Source organism: Pristiophorus japonicus, chromosome 1, assembly GCF_044704955.1.
Source record: "Pristiophorus japonicus isolate sPriJap1 chromosome 1, sPriJap1.hap1, whole genome shotgun sequence".
In the NCBI taxonomy this organism is placed as follows: Eukaryota; Metazoa; Chordata; class Chondrichthyes; family Pristiophoridae; genus Pristiophorus; species Pristiophorus japonicus.
Window position 1 is genome coordinate 6,707,956 of NC_091977.1, and position 20,717 is coordinate 6,728,672.

The 20,717-nt window shown below is 48.6% G+C and overlaps 1 protein-coding gene across 2 annotated transcripts in view; it reads right to left on the reverse strand.

The window, feature by feature from the left end:
- LOC139262014 (complement component C7-like) overlaps positions 1–20,717 on the reverse strand; it is a 174,788-nt gene that overhangs the window by 109,263 nt on the left and 44,808 nt on the right. For both annotated transcript variants that reach the window (XM_070877187.1, XM_070877182.1), the window contains exons 7-8: positions 13,168–13,326; positions 8,814–9,057 (exon numbers count right to left, since the gene is read on the reverse strand). In XM_070877187.1, coding sequence (XP_070733288.1) covers positions 8,814–9,057; positions 13,168–13,326 — 403 coding nt within the window. The remainder of the gene's footprint in view (positions 1–8,813; positions 9,058–13,167; positions 13,327–20,717) is intronic.

The window sequence follows — 20,717 nt, forward strand, 5'->3', positions numbered from 1 at the left end:
CCAAATTGGCCGACTCCTGCTCCTATTTCTTATGTTCTTATGTCGGATATATTGGCTTTGTGAGTGGGGGCAGGATACAGGATCGATGTATCAGAATGATACTGGGGTTTAGAGGATATAAAAATGATAGAGAGCATTGCTTGCATAATGTAGAGTTAGGACAAGCAGGAGTGAAATCAGGAAGCAATTTTTCACACAAAGGGTAGCATGTTTTGTATGCACCTGTGAGCATGCTCACAGGTTTGTAGAGCTGTTGCCATCCGGACACGCCATGGCGCACCATCTTGCCGTCCGGAGGAGGCGGGGGTCCCCGATGGAGTGCATTCTACGCGGGAGTCCTCCCACTATTTATCGGGGACTTGGCCTGGGGGGTGGTACACGGAGCAGTCCCGTGCAATAAATTTTTAAGCCGGTTCACGGGCTCCCAGACCGCCTGCAATTTCTGCGGTCTGGAAGAGTCCGTGTTCCACGTTTTTATGGAGTGTGCGAGGTTGCAGCCCCTGTTCCACTATTTAAAGGGGCTGCTCCTCAAATTCTGGCTGCACTTCAGTCCCACACTCCTGATCTTTGGGCACTCTGTGCGGAGGGGAGCGGGTAGGTCTGAAGGCCTCCTCGTAGGACTGCTCCTGGGCCTGGCCAAGGGGGCCATCAGCCGGTCCAGGCAGCGGGGGGGTCGAGGGGGTCGTTCAGCCCAACTGCCTACCTCTCTTCCGCGCTTACATCCGCGCCAGGGTGTCCCTGGAGATGGAGCACGCTCATGGCCTTCCGCGAGAGGTGGGCGCCGGAGGGACTGGAGTGCATCATCACCCCCGGCAACCAAATTTTAATTTGATTTTATGTCAAAATGTTAATTTGTTTAATTTGCTGGTTTTCGTGCCCCCCCCCCCCCTTTTAGCCAGGGGGCACTTGTATAATTTGTTTTTCAGTGCCCTCAAAAAAAAAAACCAAAAAAACAAGGGGAGTGTCCCTCCCTTTAATCAGGGGGCACTTGATTAATCGATTACAATTAAAATAGTTGTAGAGCTGTTGCATTGTGAGTGGCTTAGCCAATCACGTGATGGTCACACAACTCAATAAAACCCCAGCCAGTTGGGTCTAGGCCATCCACGATGAGGTATTCAGTTGTGAGCCTAGTGGACGAACTGGTAATGTGTAGCGTGATTGTTAAAACTTTGTTAATAAACCAACTAGTTCTTAATAGAAATGTGTTGCTATGAATCCTTAAGCAAAGAACCTATCAAGCAAATAATTACATAGTGGAAATCTGGAACTCTCTTCCCCCGAAACGCTGTGGATGCTGGGGTTAAATTAAAATTTTCAACACTGAGATCGGTAGATTTTTGTTACATACAGGATACAGAGCAACCATGTGTAAATGGAGTTAGATGAAGTCCTTACTGCTAGGGGGATCAAGGGGTATGGTGAGAAAGCAGGAATGGGGTACTGAAGTTGCATGTTCAGCCATGAACTCATTGAATGGCGGTGCAGGCTAGAAGGGCCGAATGGCCTACTCCTGCACCTATTTTCTATGTTTTCTATGTTTCTATGAGTTGAGGTGCAGATCAGCCATGACCTAATTAAATGGCGGAACAGACTTGAGGTGCTGAATGGCCTCCTCCTGCTCCAAAGTTGGAATCCTAGGAACAGGTTGTCCTCTCGTGTGGATGGAAGACAGGCCCATGGCCGGGGGAAAGTCAGACGGAGAGAGAAACCCAGAGGAGGAGCAGAAACAGTGTGTCAGCCAGGGGTAGCACTCTGTCCTCTGAATCGGAAAGTAGTGGGTTCAAGTCAATAAGGAAAGGGTATACACATTAAATGGTAGGTCACTTAATAGTGTAGATGAACAAAGGGACCTTGGAGTGCTTGTCCACAGATCCCTGAAAGTATCAGGCCAGGTGGATAAGGTGGTTAAGGAGGCATACAGAATGCTTGACTTTATTGGCCGAGGCATAGAATACAAGAACAGGGAGGTTATGCTTAATTTGTATAATACTCTGGTTAGGCCACAGCTGGAGTACTGCGTGCAGTTCTGGTCGCCGTATTATAGGAAGGACGTGATTGCACTAGAGAGGGTGCAGAAGAGATTTATGAGGATGCTGCCTGGAATGGAGAATCTTAGCTATGAGGCTGGATTTGTTCTCCTTGGAACAGAGGAGGATGAGGGGAGACCTCATTGAGGGGTACAACATTTTGAGGGGCCTGGATATAATGAAAGCAAGGACCCATTTCCCTTAGTGGAGGGGTCTATTACGAGGGGGCATAATTTTAAGGTGGTTGGTGGAAGGTTTATAGGGGATTTGAGGGGGGGGGTGGGTTTCACGCAGAGGGTTGAGGGGGTTTAGAACTCACTGCCTGGAAGGGTGGTAGATGCAGAAGCCCTCACCACATTTAAAAGGTGCTTGGATGGGCACTTAAAGTGCCGTAACCTGCAGGGTTACAGACCGAGAGCTGGTAATTGGGATTAGACTGGATGACCTTTTGTTGGCTGGCGCAGTCCGAGTCTCGGAGCTTGAGCGAGGACTGGAGGCACTGAGGAGCATCCGAGAGAATGAGAGGTACGTGGATAGCTCATTTCAGGCGTTGGTCACCTCCACAGATTAAAAGGGTACAGGAGGATAGGGAATGGGTGACCGTCGAACACAAGAGTATGGCGAGGCAGGTAGTGCAGGAGTCCTCTGAGGCTATCCCGCTCTCCGACCGGTACTCTATTCTGACCACTGGTGAGGGCGGTGATGCCTCTGGGGAGTGCAGCCAGGGCCAAGTCCACAGCACCGTGGGTGGCTCAGCTGTACAGCGGGGGAGGAAGAAGACGGGAAGGGCTCTAGTGATAGGAGATTCAATAGTTAGGGGAGCAGATAGGCGCTTCTGCGGCAGCAAAAGTGACATCAGGATGGTGTGTTGCCTCCCTGGTGCAAGGGGAACAGCCAGTGGTTGTGGTCCACATTGGTACCAACGACATAGGTAGAAAGAGGGGTGAGGTCCTGAAAGCTGAGTTTCGGGAGCTAGGAGTAAGATTGAAAGCTCGGACCTTAAAGGTGGTAATCTCAGGATTACTGCCAGTGCCACGTACGAGTGAGGGTAGAAATAGGAAGGCTAGTCAGATAAATATGTGGCTGGGGCATTAGTGTAGGAGGGAGGGCTTTAGTTTCCTGAACAATTGGGACCGCTTCTGGGGAAGGTGGGACCTGTACAAGTTGGACAGGTTACACCTCAACAGAGACGGGACCAATGTTCTCACGGGTGGTTTAGTGCGGTTGGGAGGGCTTTAAACTAGCTTGGCAGGGGGATGGAAACCCAGGAGAGGGCTTTGAGCTAGTTAGGGTGGGTGAGAGCTCAGATGAACAGAACCCCAAGAAAGGATGCAAAAGGCAGGGGGCAACAGAGCAGAGTAGCACTGGGGTAAGTGTAAACCACAAGGTGATAGGAAGGGACAATATGTTTGAATATAAAGGGACTGCAGGAGGGGTCAAAACTAAAAATCATGGTTTAAAAACTAGTATTAAAACACTTTACCTAAACGCACGCAGCATTTGAAACAAAGTAAATGAGTTGACGACACAAATCATTACAAATGGGTATGATTTGGTGGCCATTACAGAATTGTGGTTGCAGGGTGGCCAAGACTGGGAATTAAACATACAGGGGTATCTGACAATTCAGAAGGATAGACAAGAAGGGAAAGGAGGTGGGGTAGCTCTGTTAATAAAGGATGATATCAGGGCAGTTGTGAGAGACGATATTGGCTCCAATGAACAAAATGTTGAATCATTGTGGGTGGAGATTAGAGATAGTAAGGGGAAAAAGTCAATGGTGGGCGTAGTTTATAGGCCCCCAAATAATAACTTCACGGTGGGGCGGACAATAATCAAGGGAATAATGGAGGCATGTGAAAAAGGAACGGCATAGTCATGGGGGATTTTAACCTACATATCGATTGGTCGAATCAAATCGCATGGGGTAGCCTTGAGGAGGAATTCATAGAATGCAGATGGGATCATTTCTTAGAACAGTATGTTATAGAACCTACAAGTGAGCAAGCTATCTTAGATCTGGTCCTGTGTAATGAGACAGGAATAATAAACGATCTCCTAGTAAAAGATCCTCTCGGAATGAGTGATCACAGTATGGTTGAATTTGTAATACAGATTGAGGGTGAGGAAGTAGTGGCTCAAACGAGTGTACTATGCTTAAACATAGGGGACCACAGTGGGATGAGGGCAGAGTTGGCTAAAGTAGACTGGGAACACAGACTAAACAGTGGCACAATTGAGGAACAGTGGAGGACTTTTAAGGAGCTCTTTCATAGTGCTCAACAAAAATATATTACAGTGAAAAAGAAGGGCAGTAAGAGAAGGGATAACCAGCCGTGGATAACCAAGGAAATAAAGGAGAGTATCAAATTAAAAACCAATGCGTATAAGGTGGCCAAGGTTAGTGGGAAACGAGAAGATTGGAAAAATTTTAAACGACAGCAAAGAATGACTAAGAAAGCAATAAAGAAAGGAAAGATATATTACGAAAGTAAACTTGCGCAAAACATAAAAACAGATAGTAAAAGCTTTCACCGACATATAAAACGGAAAAGAGTGACTAAAGTAAATGTTGGTTCCTTAGACGCTGAGAAGGGGGATTTAATAATGGGAAATGTGGAAATGGCTGAGACCTTAAACAATTATTTTGCTTCGGTCTTCACAGTGGTAGACACAAAAACCATGCCAAAAATTGCTGGTCACGGGAATGTGGGAAGGAGCACCTTGAGACAATCACTATCACTAGGGGCGTAGTGCTGGACAGGCTAATGGATCTCAAGGTAGACAAGTCCCCTGGTCCTGATGAAATGCATCCCAGGGTATTAAAAGAGATGGCAGAAGTTATAGCAGATGCATTCGTTATAATCTACCAATATTCTCTGGACTCTGGGGAGGTACCAGCGGATTGGAAAGCAGCTAATGTAACACCTCTGTTTAAAAAAAGGGACAGACAAAAGGCAGGTAACTATAGGCCGGTTAGTTTAACATCTGTAGTGGGGAAAATGCTTGAAGCTATCATTAAGGAAGAAATAGTGGGACATCTAGATAGGAATAGTGCAACATGGATTCATGAAGGGGAAATCATGTTTAACTAATTTACTGGAATTCTTTGAGGATATAACGAGTATGGTGGATAGAGGTGTACCGATGGATGTGGTGTATTTAGATTTCCAAAAGGCATTCGATAAGGTGCCACACAAAAGGTTACTGAAGAAGATAAAGGTACGTGGAGTCAGAGGAAATGTATTAGCATGGATAGAGAATTGGCTGGCTAACAGAAAGCAGAGAGTTGGGATAAATGGGTCCTTTTCGGGTTGGAAATCGGTGGTTAGTGGTGTGCCACAGGGATTGGTGCTGGGACCACAACTGTTTACAATATACATAGATGACCTGGAAGAGGGGACAGAGTGTAGTGTAACAAAATTTGCAGATGACACAAAGATTAGTGGGAAAGCGGGTTGTGTAGAGGACACAGAGAGACTGCAAAGAGATTTCGATAGGTTAAGCGAATGGGCTAAGGTTTGGCAGATGGAAAACAATGTCGGAAAATGTGAGGTCATCCACCTTGGAAAAAAAACAGTAAAAGGGAATATTATTTGAATAGGGAGAAATTACAACATGCTGTGGTGCAGAGGGACCTGGGGGTCCTTGTGCATGAAACTCTTTTGAGTTAACCTGCAAAACATAAAACATGTATCCGTGCCACCCGACCTGGATGACACACACAAGACATTTACAAGGCCCTTTTTTGTTTTTTTTGTGTTTTTTTTTTTGGGGCACTAAAATCAAATTTTTCCTTTTTCCAGTGCCCCCTATAAAAGGAGAGGGGGACACTAAAAGCACCGGCAATTAAAACAAATTAAACTTTAAAACGTAAAATCAAATTAAAATTTGGTTGCCGGGCGTGATGATGCACTCCAGTCCCTCCGGTGCCCACCTCTCGCGGAAGGCCGCGAGCGTACCGGTGGACACCGCGTGCTCCATCTCCAAGGACACCCTGGACCGGATGTAAGAGCGGAAGAGAGGCAGGCAGTCAGGTTGAACGACCCCCTCGACCGCCCGCTGCCTGGACCGGCTGATGGCACCCTTGGCCGTGCCCAGGAGCAGTCCTACGAGGAGGCCCTCGGACCTACCCGCTCCCCTCCGCACAGGGTGCCCAAAGATCAGGAGAGTGGGACTGAAGTGCAGCCAGAATTTCAGGAGCAGCCCCTTCAAATAATGGAACAGGGGCTGCAACCTTGTGCACTCAATAAAAACATGGAACACGGACTCCTCCAGACCGCAGAAATTGCAGGCGGCCTGGGAGTCCGTGAACCGGCTTAAAAATTTGTTGCACGGCACTGCTCCATGCACCACCCTCCAGGCCAAGTCCCCAATGAATAGTGGGAGGACCCCTGCGTAGAGTGCCCTCCATCGGGGACCCCCACCTCCTCCGGACGGCAAAAAAATTACCGCCCGAACAGGGACTTGAACCCTGGACCCTCTTGTGCATGAATCCCAAAAAGTTAGTTTGCAGGTGCAGCAGGTGATCAGGAAGGCGAATGGAATGTTTGCCTTCATTGCGAGAGGGATGGAGCACAAAAGCAGGGAGGTCCTGCTGCAACTGTAGGGTATTGGTGAGACCGCACCTGGAGTACTGTGTGCAGTTTTGGTCACCTTACTTCAGGAAGGATATACTAGTTTTGGAGGGGGTACAGAGACGATTCACTAGGCTGATTCCGGAGATGAGGGGGTTACCTTATGATGATAGATTGAGTAGACTGGGTCTTTACTCGTTGAAGTTCAGAAGGATGAGGGGTGATCTTATAGAAACATTTAAAATAATGAAAGGGATAGACAAGATAGAGACTGAGAGGTTGTTTCCACTGGTCGGGGAGACTAGAACTAGGGGTCACAGCCTCAAAATATGGGGGAGCCAATTTAAAACCGAGTTGAGAAGGAGTTTCTTCTCCCACAGGGTTGTGAATCTGTGGAATTCTCTGCCCAAGGAAGCAGTTGAGGATAGCTCATTGAATGTATTCAAATCACAGATAGATAGATTTTTAACCAATAAGGGAATTAAGGGTTATGGGGAGCGGGCGGGTAAGTGGAGCTGAGTCCACGGCCAGATCAGCCATGATCTTGTTGAATGGCGGAGCAGGCTCGAGGGGCTAGATGGCCTACTCCTGTTCATAATTCTTATGTAATGATAAGTGTTGCAGGGAATCGAATACGGCCAGGGTGATCTCCTGGACTAGTTTTGATCGCCTGGATGGGTCGGAGAGGAATTTTCCCAGATTTTTTCTCCCGAAATTGGCCTGGGTTTTTATCTGGTTTTTGCCTCTCCCAGGAGATCACGTGGCTCCGGTTGGGGTGGAACGTAGAATGTTTCAGTGTAAGCGGTGTCGCAGTTGTGTGGGGCGGACTGGTTGGGCTGGGTGCTCTTTACCTTTCCGCCATTGTTCATTGTTCATAGGTTTATATGTAACCTTCAGGGCTGCTGGCCGAGGGCCGTGCGGCTCTTTGTCGGCCGGTGCGGACACAATGGGCCAAAAAGGCCTCCTTTTCGCTGTAAATTTCTATGTTTCTATCTTTCTGTTTCCGAATCCCACTTCAGCCCATAATCCAGGCTGACACTCCAGTGCAAGACTGAGGGTGCTGCACTGTTGGAGGGTAAGTACTGAGGGTGTGCTGCACTGTCGGAGGGGCAGTACTGAGGGAGCGCCGCACTGTCGGAGGGGCAGTACTGAGGGAGCGCCGCACTGTCGGAGGGGCAGTACTGAGGGAGCGCCGCACTGTCGGAGGGGCAGTACTGAGGGAGCGCTGCACTGTCGGAGGGGCAGTACTGAGGGAGCGCTGCACTGTCGGAGGGGCAGTACTGAGTGAGCGCAGCACTGTCGGAGGGGCAGTACTGAGTGAGCGCAGCACTGTCGGAGGGGCAATACTGAGGGAGCGCTGCACTGTCGGAGGGGTAGTACTGAGGGAGCGCTGCACTGTCGGAGGGGTAGTACTGAGGGAGCGCTGCACTGTCGGAGGGGCAGTACTGAGGGAGTGCTGCACTGTCGGAGGGGCAGTACTGAGGGAGCGCAGCACTGTCGGAGGGGTAGTACTGAGGGAGCGCAGCACTGTCGGAGGGGCAGTACTGAGTGAGCGCAGCACTGTCGGAGGGGCAGTACTGAGGGAGTGCTGCACTGTCGGAGGGGCAGTACTGAGGGAGCACAGCACTGTCGGAGGGGTAGTACTGAGGGAGCGCTGCACTGTCGGAGGGGCAGTACTGAGTGAGCGCAGCACTGTCGGAGGGGTAGTACTGAGGGAGCGCTGCACTGTCGGAGGGGTAGTACTGAAGGAGCGCTGCAGTGTCGGAGGTGCCGGCTCTTGGATGAGATGTTAAATCGGGGTCTCGTCTGCTCTCTCAAGTGGATGTAAAAGATCCCATGGCACTATTTCGAAGAAGAGCAGGGGAGTTATCCCGATGTCCTGGCCAATACTTATCCCTCGATCATAGAAAATACATCACAGAAGTAGGCCCATTCAGCCCACCGTGCCTATGCTGGTGTTTGAAAGAGTTAGTCCCACTGTTCGTTCCTCATAGCCATAAAAATTGTTCCAACATCACTAAAACAGATTATCGGGTCATTATCACATTGCTGTATGTGGAAGCTTGCTGTGCACAAATTGGCTGCAGCGTTTCCCACATCACAACAGTGACGGCACTTCAAAGGTCCTTCATTGGGTGTGAGGCGCTTTGGGACTTCCTGAGGGTGATGAAAGGCGCTATAGAAATGCAAGTCTTTCTTGCTGTACCTGATTTGGTCATTTTTTCCTTGTCCACCATGTAGAGCATGCTGTACTTGCCGCCCAGCGAGCCTTGCTGCAGATAGTGGGTTCCGTAGTGTTCGATCACCTTCCTGTAGGCACCGTAATCATACACGGCTGGCAGGCGGACAAGCTCCCGGTGGAAGGCGCTGGGTATCTGCAGCTTGTCCGGCCGGCTGTTCATGAACTGAGCCACTTCCACCTCATTCTCCACATTCAGGTACAGCTGCTCCTGTAGGTTAGTCAGGGCAGCAAGTTACATCAGAACATAAGAAATAGGAGCAGGAGTCGGCCATACCACCCCTCGAGCCTGCTCCGCCATTTAATACGATCATGGCTGATCCCATCATGGACTCAGCTCCACTTCCCTGCCCGCTCCCCATAACCCTTTACTCCCTTATCGCTCAAATAATTCTGTCTATCTCTGCCTTAAATTTATTCAATGACCCAGCCTCCACAGCTCTCTGGGACAGAGAATTCCACAGATTTACAAACCTCTGAGAGAAGAAATTCCTCCTCATCTCAGTTTTAAATGGGCGGCCCCTTATTCTAAGACTATGTCTTAGAATATTAAGTATTGAGTATTGTGTGCAGTTTTGGTCTCCTAATCTGAGGAAGGACATTCTTGCTATTGAGGGAGTGCAGCGAAGGTTCACCAGACTGATTCCCGGGATGGCAGGACTGTCATATGAAGAAAGACTGGATCGACTCGGCTTATATTCACTGGAATTTAGAAGAATAATAGGGGATCTCATAGAAACATATAAAATTCTGACAGGACTGGACAGGTTAGATGCAGGAAGAATGTTCCTGATGTTGGGGAAGTCCAGAACCAGGAGTCACAGTCTAAGGATGAGGGGTAAGCCATTTAGGACTGAGATGAGGAGAAACTTCTTCACCCAGAGAATTGTGAACCTGTGGAATTCTCTACCACAGAAAGTTGTTGAGTGCAGTTCATTGGATATATTCAAAAGGGAGTTAGATGTGGCCCTTACGGCTAAAGGGATCAAGGGGGGTATGGAGAGAAGGCTGGGGTGGGGTACTGAAGTTGCATGATCAGCCATGATCATATTGAATGGTGGTGCAGGCTCGAAGGGCCGAATGGCTTGCTCCTGCACGTATTTTCTATGTTTCTATGTCCTCTAGTTTTAGTTTCCCCTATGAGTGCATCTACATTGTCAAGCCCCCTCATTATCTTATATGTTTCAATAAGATCACCTCTTTCTTCTGAACTCCAATGTATATCGTCCCAACATACTCAACCTATCTTCATAAGTCAAGCCCCTCATCTCTGGAATCAACCTGGTGAACCTTCTCTGAACAGCCTCCAATGCAAGTATATCCTTCCTTAAATACGGAGACCAAAACTGTACGCAGTACTCCAGGTGTGGCCTCACCAATACCCTGTACAATTGTAGCAGGACTTCTCTGCTTGTATAATCCATCCCCTTTGCATTTGCCTTCCTGATTACTTGCTATACCTGAATACTAACTTTTTTGTGTTTCATGTACAAGGACTCCCAGGTCTCTCTGTACTGCAGCATTTTGCAATTTTTCTCCATTTAAATTATAATTTGCTTTTCTATTATTTCTGCCAAAGTGGATAACCTCACATTTTCCAACATTATACTCCATCTGCCAAATTTTTGCCCACTCACTTAGCCTGTCTCTATCCCTTGTCCTCCTCACAATTTGCTTTCCCACCCATCTTTGTATAATTAGCAAACTTGGCTACATTACACTCGGTCCCTTCATCCAAGTCGTTAACATAGATTGTAAATAGTTGAGGCCCCAGCACCAATCCCTGTGGCACCCTATTAATCACTGATTGCCAACTGGAAAATGACCCATTAATCCCGACTCTCTGTTTTCTGTCAGTTAACCAATCTTCTATCCATGCTAATATATCATACCCAACCCCGTGAACTTTTGTCTTGTGCAGTATCCTCTTATGTGGCACCTTATCGAATGCCTTCTGGAAATCCAAATACACCACAAATACTGCTTCACCCTTATTGACCGTACTCGTTACATCCTCAAAGAACTCCAGCAAATTTGTCAAACATGATTTCCCTTTCATAAAACCATGCTGACTCTGCTTGACTGAATTATGCTTTTCCAAATGTCCTGCTACTGCTTCCTTAATAATGGACTCCAGCATTTTCCCAACCACAGATGTTAGGCTAACTGGTCTATAGTTTCCTGCTTTTTGTCTGTCTCCTTTTTTAAATAGGGGGGTTTCTCAGGGTTCAAGGCTCCCTCCTCTCGAGCGTTGCTCATTCTTTACATGTGACCCCGAGTGTGTCGGCAGAAAATTTGTCGGCAGGGAGTCTCCAGTGAGGTCACTGATGGGACCCTCACTCCTCAGCCCTTACTCCAGCTGGAAGCTGCTAACCAAGCACAGATCATCCCGGAGATTCCTGTGTGATCTCGAGCCATGGTGGAGCACATATACGCTTCCAGAATAACACAATACTCTCAGTCCCTGTTACTTCACCTAACGTCCACCCAGTAACAGGTCAGAGTACAGGGAGTGAGGCGAGAGTGGGATTGGAGTGGGTGGGATATTAAAGGGTACGGGCAGTGAGGGGAGAGTGGGATTACACTGGGTGGGATATTAAAGTGTATGGGGGAGAGCAGGAGAGTGGGATTAGACTGGGTGGGATATTAAAGGGAGTGAGGGGAGAGTGGGAATAGACTGGGTGGGATATTAAAGTGTATGGGGAGTGAGGGGAGAGTGGGATTAGACTGGGTGGGATATTAAAGGGTATGAGGAGTGAGGGGGAGAGTGGGATTACACTGGGTGGGATATTAAAGGGTATGAGGAGTGAGGGGAAGAGTGGGATTACACTGGGTGGGATATTAAAGGGTATGAGGAGTGAGGGGGAGAGTGGGATTACACTGGGTGGGATATTAAAGGGTATGAGGAGTGAGGGGAGAGTGGGATTAGACTGGGTGGGATATTAAAGGGTATGAGGAGTGAGGGGGAGAGTGGGATTACACTGGGTGGGATATTAAAGGGTATGAGGAGTGAGGGGGAGAATGGGCTTCGACTGGGTGGGATATTAAAGGGAGTGGGGAGTGAGGGGAGAGTGGGATTAGACTGGGTGGGATATTAAAGGGTGCGGGGAGTGAAGGGAGAGTGGGATTAGACTGGGTGGGGATATTAAAGGGTGCGGAGAGTGAGGGGAGAGTGGGATTACACTGGGTGGGATATTAAAGGGTATGAGGAGTGAGGGGGAGAATGGGCTTCGACTGGGTGGGATATTAAAGGGAGTGGGGAGTGAGGGGAGAGTGGGATTAGACTGGGTGGGATATTAAAGGGTGCGGGGAGTGAAGGGAGAGTGGGATTAGACTGGGTGGGGATATTAAAGGGTGCGGAGAGTGAGGGGAGAGTGGGATTAGACTGGGTGGGATATTAAAGGGCACGGGGAGTGAGGGGAGAGTGGGATTAGACTGGGTAGGATATTAAAGGGTACGGGGAGTGAGGGGAGAGTGGGATTAGACTGGGTGAAATATTAAAGGGTGCGGGGAGTGAGGGGGAGAATGGGATTAGACTGGGTGGAATATTAAAGGGTACGGGGAGTGAGGGGAGAGTGGGATTAGACTCGGTGGAATATTAAAGGGAGTGGGGAGTGAGGGAGAGTGGGATTAGACTGGGTGGGATATTAAAGGGTACGGGGAGTGAGGGGAGAGTGGGATTAGACTGGGTGGGATATTAAAGGGTACGGGGAGTGAGGGAGGGAGTGGGATTAGACTGAGTGGGATATTAAAGGGTATGAGGAGTGAGAGGGAGAATGGGCTTCGACTGGGTGGGATATTAAAGGGAGTGGGGAGTGAGGGGAGAGTGGGATTAGACTGAGTGGGATATTAAAGGGTATGAGGAGTGAGAGGGAGAATGGGCTTCGACTGGGTGGGATATTAAAGGGTATGGGGAGTGAGGGAGAGTGAGATTAGACTGGGTGGGATATTAAAGGGAGTGGGGAGTGAGGGGAGAGTGGGATTAGACTGGGTGGGATATTAAAGGGTACGGGGAGTGAGGGGAGAGTGGGATTAGACTGGGTGGGATATTAAAGGGTGCGGGGAGTGGTCTGTGTCTGTGCTGGAATGTTGTGTGGAATTATTTCAGGGTGTGCAAGGTGATAAAGATTTGGAATCGAGGAAAGGGTTAGTTGTGAGTACGCAGAAACTCCCTGCTACAAATGTCAACACTTTCCCCGGATGTGCTGTCACAGCATTACTAACTCTATCGCTGGAAATCGCAGACGAGCCAGTCATCGGGAACCCAGTAGAGGTACCGACCACCAAGTGGGACCTGGATGGTCAGTTGTTCATCACCTACCTTTGACTTCTGGTTGTTTCGATTGGCAAACTCATTTTTGTTCGAATGGTAACTGGTGAAAACCGTCCTTCCGTTTTCCACCGTGCTCTCCAAGATTGTCTTGGCGTATGACCAGCTGCTCTTGTACATCTGGAACGTGAAATCATTCTTCACTTGAACCTGCAACACAACAACCCGGGTTTACATCCAAAAACCGTGATTACCCAGAGTGACCGGGAGCGGGGAGGGAGTTACGTGGAGAGTGATAGAGAGGGGGGAGAGCGTTATGTGGAGAGTGATACAGAACGGGAGGGAGTTACATGGAGAGTGATAGGGAGGGGAGGGGAGTTACAATGGAGGGGGACGGAGTTACATGGAGAGTGCTGGGAGTGGAGAGGGAGTTACATGGAGAGTGATAGGGAGGGGGAGGGCGTTACATGGAGAGTGCTGGGAGTGGAGAGGGAGTTACATGGAGAGTGATAGGGAGGGGGAGGGAGTTACATGGAGAATGCTGGGAGTGGAGAGGGAGTTACATGGAGAATGATAGGGAGGGGGAGGGAGTTACATGGAGAGTGATAGGGAGTGGAGAGGGAGTTACATGGAGAGTGATAGGGAAAGGGAGGGAGTTACATGGAGAATGATAGGGAGGGGGAGGGAGTTACATGGAGAGTGATAGGGAGCAGGGAGGGAGTTACATGCAGAATGATAGGGAGATGAGAGGGAGTTACATGGAGAGTGACAGGAGGCGGGAAGGGAGTTACATGGAAAGTGATAGGGAGGACAGAGGAAGTTACATGGAGAGTGATAGGGAGGGGGGGAGAGAGTGACATGGAGCGTGATGGTGGGGGGGAGGGAGTTACATGGAGAGTGATAGGGAGGGGGTTGAGGGAGTTACATGGAGAGTGATAGAGAGGGGAGAGGGAGTTACATGGAGAGTGATAGGGAGTGGGGAGGGAGTTAGATGCAGAGTGATAGTGAGGGGGAGGGAGTTACATGGAGAGTGATAGGGAGTGGGGAGGGAGTTAGATGCAGAGTGATAGTGAGGGGAGAGGGAGTTACATGGAGAGTGATAGGGAAGATGGGAGGGAATTACATGGAGAGTGATAGGGAGGGGGTTGAGGGAGTTACATGGAGAGTGATAGAGAGGGGAGAGGGAGTTACATGGAGAGTGATAGGGAGGCTGAGGGAGTGACATGGAGTGTGATAGGGAGAGAGAGGGACTGACATGGAGTGTGATAGGAAGGGGGTGGGAGGTACATGGAGAGTGATAGGGAGGGGGTTGAGGGAGTTACATGGAGAGTGATAGTGAGGGGGAGGGAGTTAAATGAAGAGTGCTAGGGAGTGGGAGGGTGTTACATGGCGAGTAATAGGAAGGGGGGAGGGAGTTACATGGAGAGTGATAGCGAGGGGAGGGAGTTACATGGAGTGTGATAGGGAAGTGGAGGGAGTTACATGGATAGTGACAGGGAGTGGGGAGGGAGTTACATGGAGAGTGATAGGGAGGGGGAGGAAGTTACATGTAGAGTGATAGTGAGGGGGAGGGAGTTACATAGGGAGTGATAGGGAGCGGGAGTGAGTTACATGGAGAGTGATAGTGAGGGGGAGGGAGTTACATGGAGAGTGATAGGGAGCGGGAGGATGTTACATGGATAGTGACAGGGAGTTCGGAGTGAGTTACATGGCGAGTGACAGAGAGCGGGAGTGAGTTACATGGAGAGTGATAGTGAGGGGGAGGGAGTTACATGGAGAGTGATAGGGAGCGGGAGGGTGTTACGTGGAGAGTGATAGGAAGGGAGAGGGAGTTACATGGAGAGTTACATTGAGGGGAGGGAGTTACATGGAGAGTGATTGGGAGGGGGGAGTTACATGGAGAGTGATAGTGAGGGGGAGGGAGTGACATGGAGAGTGATAGGGAAGGGGAGGGAGCTACATGGAGAGTGATAGTGAGGGGGAGGGAGTTACATGGAGAGTGATAGTGAGGGGGAGGGAGTGACATGGAGAGTGATAGGGAAGGGGAGGGAGTTACATGTAGAGTGATAGGAATCGGGGAGGGAGCTACATGGAGAGTGATAGTGAGGGGGAGGGAGTTACATGGAGAGTGATAGTGAGGGTGGGAGTTACATGGAGAGTGATAGTGAGCAGGAGGGAGTTACATGGAGAGTGATAGTGAGGGGGAGGGAGTGACATGGAGAGTGATAGGGAAGGGGAGGGAGTTACATGTAGAGTGATAGGAATCGGGGAGGGAGCTACATGGAGAGTGATAGTGAGGGGGAGGGAGTGACATGGAGAGTGATAGGGAAGGGGAGGGAGTTACATGTAGAGTGATAGGAATCGGGGAGGGAGCTACATGGAGAGTGATAGTGAGGGGGAGGGAGTTACATGGAGAGTGATAGTGAGGGTGGGAGTGACATGGAAAGTGATAGGGAGGGGGAGGGAGTTACATGGAGAGTGATAGTGAGGGAGGAGGGAGTTACATGGAGAGTGACAGTGAGGGGGGGGAGGGGCTTACATGGAGAATGATAGGGAGTAGGGAATGAAGGCTCTCTTCTGGTCTAATTCTACTTCCAGTGAGGGTTCTCTCAGCTGGTTGGCAGCTGCCTTGCTGCCCATCCCCCGGCTCTCTGGAAAAGCAATCCCTTTGAATTTGTCAAACAAAGCAGCTGTCCTTTCAGGGTGAGCAGCAGACCTTTGAGTGCTGTTATCACGACAGATTTCTGTCACCACAACACCTCCTCAGCCAATCGTGGGGCAGGGTGGGGCAGCACCCTGTTTTCCTGCTCCAAAACGAGAGAGCGTATTAAATTTTAAAGAAGGGGGCAGACAAAAGGCAGGTAACTATAGGCCGGTTAGTTTAACATCTGTTGTGGGAAAAATGCTTGAAACTATCATAAAGGAAGAAATAGCGGGACATCGAGATAGGAATAGTGCAATCAAGCAGACGCAGCATGGATTCATGAAGGGGAAATCATGTTTAACTAATTTACTGGAATTCTTTGAGGATATAACGAGCATAGATGATACAAAGATTAGTGGGAAAGCGGGTTGTGCAGAGGACACAGAGAGGCTGCAAAGAGATTTAGATAGGTTAAGCGAATGGGCTAAGGTTTGGCAGATGGAATACAATGTCGGAAAGTGTGAGGTCATCCACCTTGGGAAAAAAAACAGTAAAAGGGAATATTATTTGAATGGGGAGAAATTACAACATGCTGCGGTGCAGAGGGACCTGGGGGTCCTTGTGCATGAATCCCAAAAAGTTAGTTTGCAGGTGCAGCAGATAATCAGGAAGGCGAATGGAATGTTGCCCTTCATTGCGAGAGGGATGGAGTACAAAAGCAGGGAGGTCCTTCTGCAACTGTACAGGGTATTGGTGAGGCCACACCTGGAGTACTGCGTGCAGTTTTGGTCACCTTACTTAAGGAAGGATATACTGGCTTTGGAGGGGGTACAGAGACGATTCACAAGGCTAATTCCGGTGATGAGGGGGTTACCTTATGATGATAGATTGAGTAGACTGGGTCTTTACTCGCTGGAGTTCGGAAGGATGAGGGGTGATCTTATAGAAACATTTAAAATCATGAAAGGGATAGACAAGATAGAGGCAGAGAGGTTGTTTCCACTGGTCGGAGAGACTAGAACTAGGGGGCACAGCCTCAAAATACGGGGGAGCCAATTTAAAACCGAGTTGAGAAGGAATTTCTTCTCCCAGAGGGTTGTGAATCTGTGGAATTCTCTGCCCAAGGAAGCAGTTGAGGCTAGCTCATTGAATGTATTCAAATCACAGATAGATAGATTTTTAACCAATAAGGGAATTAAGGGTTATAGGGAGCGGGCGGGTCAGTGGAGCTGAGTCCACGGCCAGATCAGCCATGATCTTGTTGAATGGCGGAGCAGGCTCGAGGGGCTAGATGGCCTACTGTTCCTAATTCTTATGTTCTTATCATTCAACAGGAGGCGCCTGTCGCTTGAGAACCGCTGAAGCCGTCAATCTCCATTCACATGGGTCTTCCCAGCTCGAATTACCGGCATCACCAGAGGGCTCAGGGTGTCCTGCACATTTGTACGTGAAAATTGCATCTTCATCATCATAAGAACATAAGAAATAGGAGCAAGAGTAGGCCATAAGGCCCCTCGAGCCTGCTCCGCCATTTAATACGATCATGGTTGATCTGATCATGGACTCAGCTCCACTTCCCTGCCCGCTCCCCATAACCCCTTATTCTCTTATCGGTTAAGAAACTGTCTATCTCGGTCTTAAATTTATTCAATGTCCCAGCTTCCACAGCTCTCTGAGGCAGCGAATTCCACAGATTTACAACCCTCTGAGAGAAGAAATTCCTCCTCATCTCAGTTTTAAATGGGCGGCCCCTTATTCTAAGATTGTGCCCTCTAGTTCTAGTCTCCCCCATCAGTGGAAACATCCTCTCTGCATCCACCTTGTCAAGCCCCCTCATAATCTTATACGTTTCGCTAAGATCACCTCTCATTCTTCTGAACTCCAATGAGTAGAGGCCCAACTTACTCAACCTTTCCTCATAAGTCAACCCCCTCATCCCCGGAATCAACCGAGTGAACCTTCTCTGATCTGCCTCCAAAGCAAGTCTATCCTTTTGCAAATATTGAAACCAAAACTGCACACAGTATTCCAGGTGTGACCTCAACAATACCCTGTATAACTGTAGCAAGACTTCCCTGCTTTTATACTCCATCCCCTTTGCAATAAAGGCCAAGATTCCATTGGCCTTCCTGATCACTTGCTGTACCTGCATACTAACCATTTCGAAACATAGAAAGATAGAAAGTCAGTGCAGGAGTAGGCCATTCGGCCCTTCGAGCCTGCACCGCCATTCAATGAGTTTATGGCTGATCAATCACCTCAGTACCCCTTTCCCGCTTTCTCTCCATACTCCTTGATCCCTTTAGCCATAAGGGCCATATCTAACTCCCTTTTGAATATATCCAATGAACTGGCATCAACGACTTTCTGCGGTAGGGAATTCCACAGGTTAACAACCCTCTGAGTGAAGAAGTTTCTCCTCATCTCAGTCTTAAATGGCCTACCCCTTATTCTAATACTGTGTCCCCGGGTTCTGGACTTCCCCAACATCGGGAACATTCTTCCTGCATCTAACCTGTCCAGTCCCGTCAGAATCTTATATGTTTCTATGAGATCCCCTCTCATCCTTCTAAACTCCAGTGAATAAAGGCCCAGTTGATCCAGTCTCTCCTCATATGTCAGTCCAGCCATCCTTGAAATCAGTCTGGTGAACCTTCGCTGCACTCCCTCAATAGCAAGAACATCCTTCCTCAGATTAGGAGACCAAAACTGAACACAATATTCCAGGTGAGGCCTCACCAAGGCTTTGTACAACTGCAGTAAGACCTCCCTGCTCCTATACTCAAATCCTCTCGCTATGAAGGCCAACATACCATTTGCCTTCTTCACCGCCTGCTGCACCTGCATGCCAACTTTCAATGACTGATGAACCATGACACCCAGGTCTCGTTGCACCTCCCCTTTTCCTAATCTGCCACCATTCAGATAATACTCTGCCCTCGTGTTTCTGCCACCAAAGTGGATAACCTCATTCAGATAATACTCTGCCCTCGTGTTTCTGCCACCAAAGTGGATAACCTCACATTTATCCACATTATACTGCATCTGCCATGCATTTGCTCACTCACCTAACCTGTCCAAATCACCCTACAATCTCTTAGCATCCTCCTCACAGCTCACACCACCACCCAGTTTAGTGTCATCTGCAAACTTGGAGATATTACACTCAATTCCTTCATCCAAATCGTTAATGTATATTGTAAATAGCTGGGGTCCCAGCACTGAGCCCTGCGGCACTCCACTAGTCACTGCCTGCCATTCTGAAAAGGACCCGTTTATCCCGACTCTCTGCTTCCTGTCTGCCAACCAATTCTCTATCCACGCCAGTACATTACTCCTAAAACCATGTGCTTTGATTTTGCACACCAATCTCTTATGTGGGGCCTTGTCAAATGCCTTTTGAAAGTCCAAATACACCACATCCACTGGTTCTCCCTTGTCCACTCTATTAGTTACATCCTCAAAAAATTCCAGAGGATTTGTCAAGCATGATTTCCCTTTCACAAATCCATGTTGACTTGGACCAATCCTGTCACTGTTCTCCAAATGCGCTGCTATTTCATCCTTGACTCCAACATTTTTCCCACTGCTGATGTCAGATTAACCGGTCTATAATTACCCATTTTCTCTCTCCCTACTTTTTTTAAAAGTGGTGTTACATTTGCTACTCTCTAGTCCATAGGAACTGATCCAGAGTCGATGGACTGTTGGAAAATGATCACCAATGCCTCCACTATTTCTAGAGCCACCTCCTTAAGTACTCTGAGATGCAGACTATCAGGCCCCGGTGATTTATCGGCCTTCAATCCCATCAATTTCCCCAACACAATTTCCCGCCTAATAAGGATTTCCTTCAGTTCCTTCTTCTCACTAGACCCCTAGTATTTCCGGAAGGTTATTTGTGTCTTCCTTCGTGAAGACAGAAGCAAAGTATTTGTTCAATTGGTATGCCATTTCTTTGTTCCCCATTATAAATTCACCTGAATCCGACTGCAAGGGACCTACATTTGTCTTCACTAATCTTTTTCTCTTCACATATCTATAGAAGCTTTTGCAGTCAAATTTTATGTTCCCGGCAAGCATCCTCTCGTACTCTATTTTCCCCTCCTAATTAAACCCTTTGTCCTCCTCTGCTGAATTCTAAATTTCTCCCAGTCCTCAGGTTTGCTGTTCATCTGAGCTATCTTGCGATTCCTACTCTGACTAGCACATGGCACTGGTAGCTGTCATGTATTCAACCAGCATTGTAACCCATGTATAATCTGACCTAAGTTGTACACTATGAGAACAATGACCACTTGGTGGGAGACACTCCGAACCTGAACCGGGAAAATCCAGAGTGGCAACCTGTTCTCCGAATCTTTGTGGGTCACGACTACAGTGGCGCTGCCTCGCACCGGAATGATCTGCTTTGTGTAAGTTCATAGATGTGCGTCAATCGGTGATAATTTTGGCCTCCTGGCCTTGGACGCCCACAACTTTTTGAACTGTTTGATACCCATCAGGGGCTGGCTGGCCCCCGTGTCTAGCTCCATTGTTACTGGGATGCCATTGAGGAGCACTTTCATCATTGGTAGCAATCCTGAGATTACTACTTTTGAGGTCCTGCTTTTTAATTTAACTCCTAGCTCCTTAAATTCATCTCGTAGGACCTCATCCCGTTTTTTACCTATATCGTTGGTACACATGTGCACCACGACAACTGGCTGTTCACCCTCCCTTTTCAGAATGTCCTGCACCCGCTCCGAGACATCCTTGACCCTTGCACCAGGGAGGCAACATACCATCCTGGAGTCTCGGTTGCAGCCGCAGAAACGCCTATCTATTCCCCTTACAATTGAATCCCCTATCACTATCGCTCTCCCACTCTTTTTCCTGTCCTCCTGTGCAGCAGAGCCAGCCACAGTGCCATGAACTTGGCTGCTGCTGCCCTCCCCTGATGAGTCATCCCCCTCAA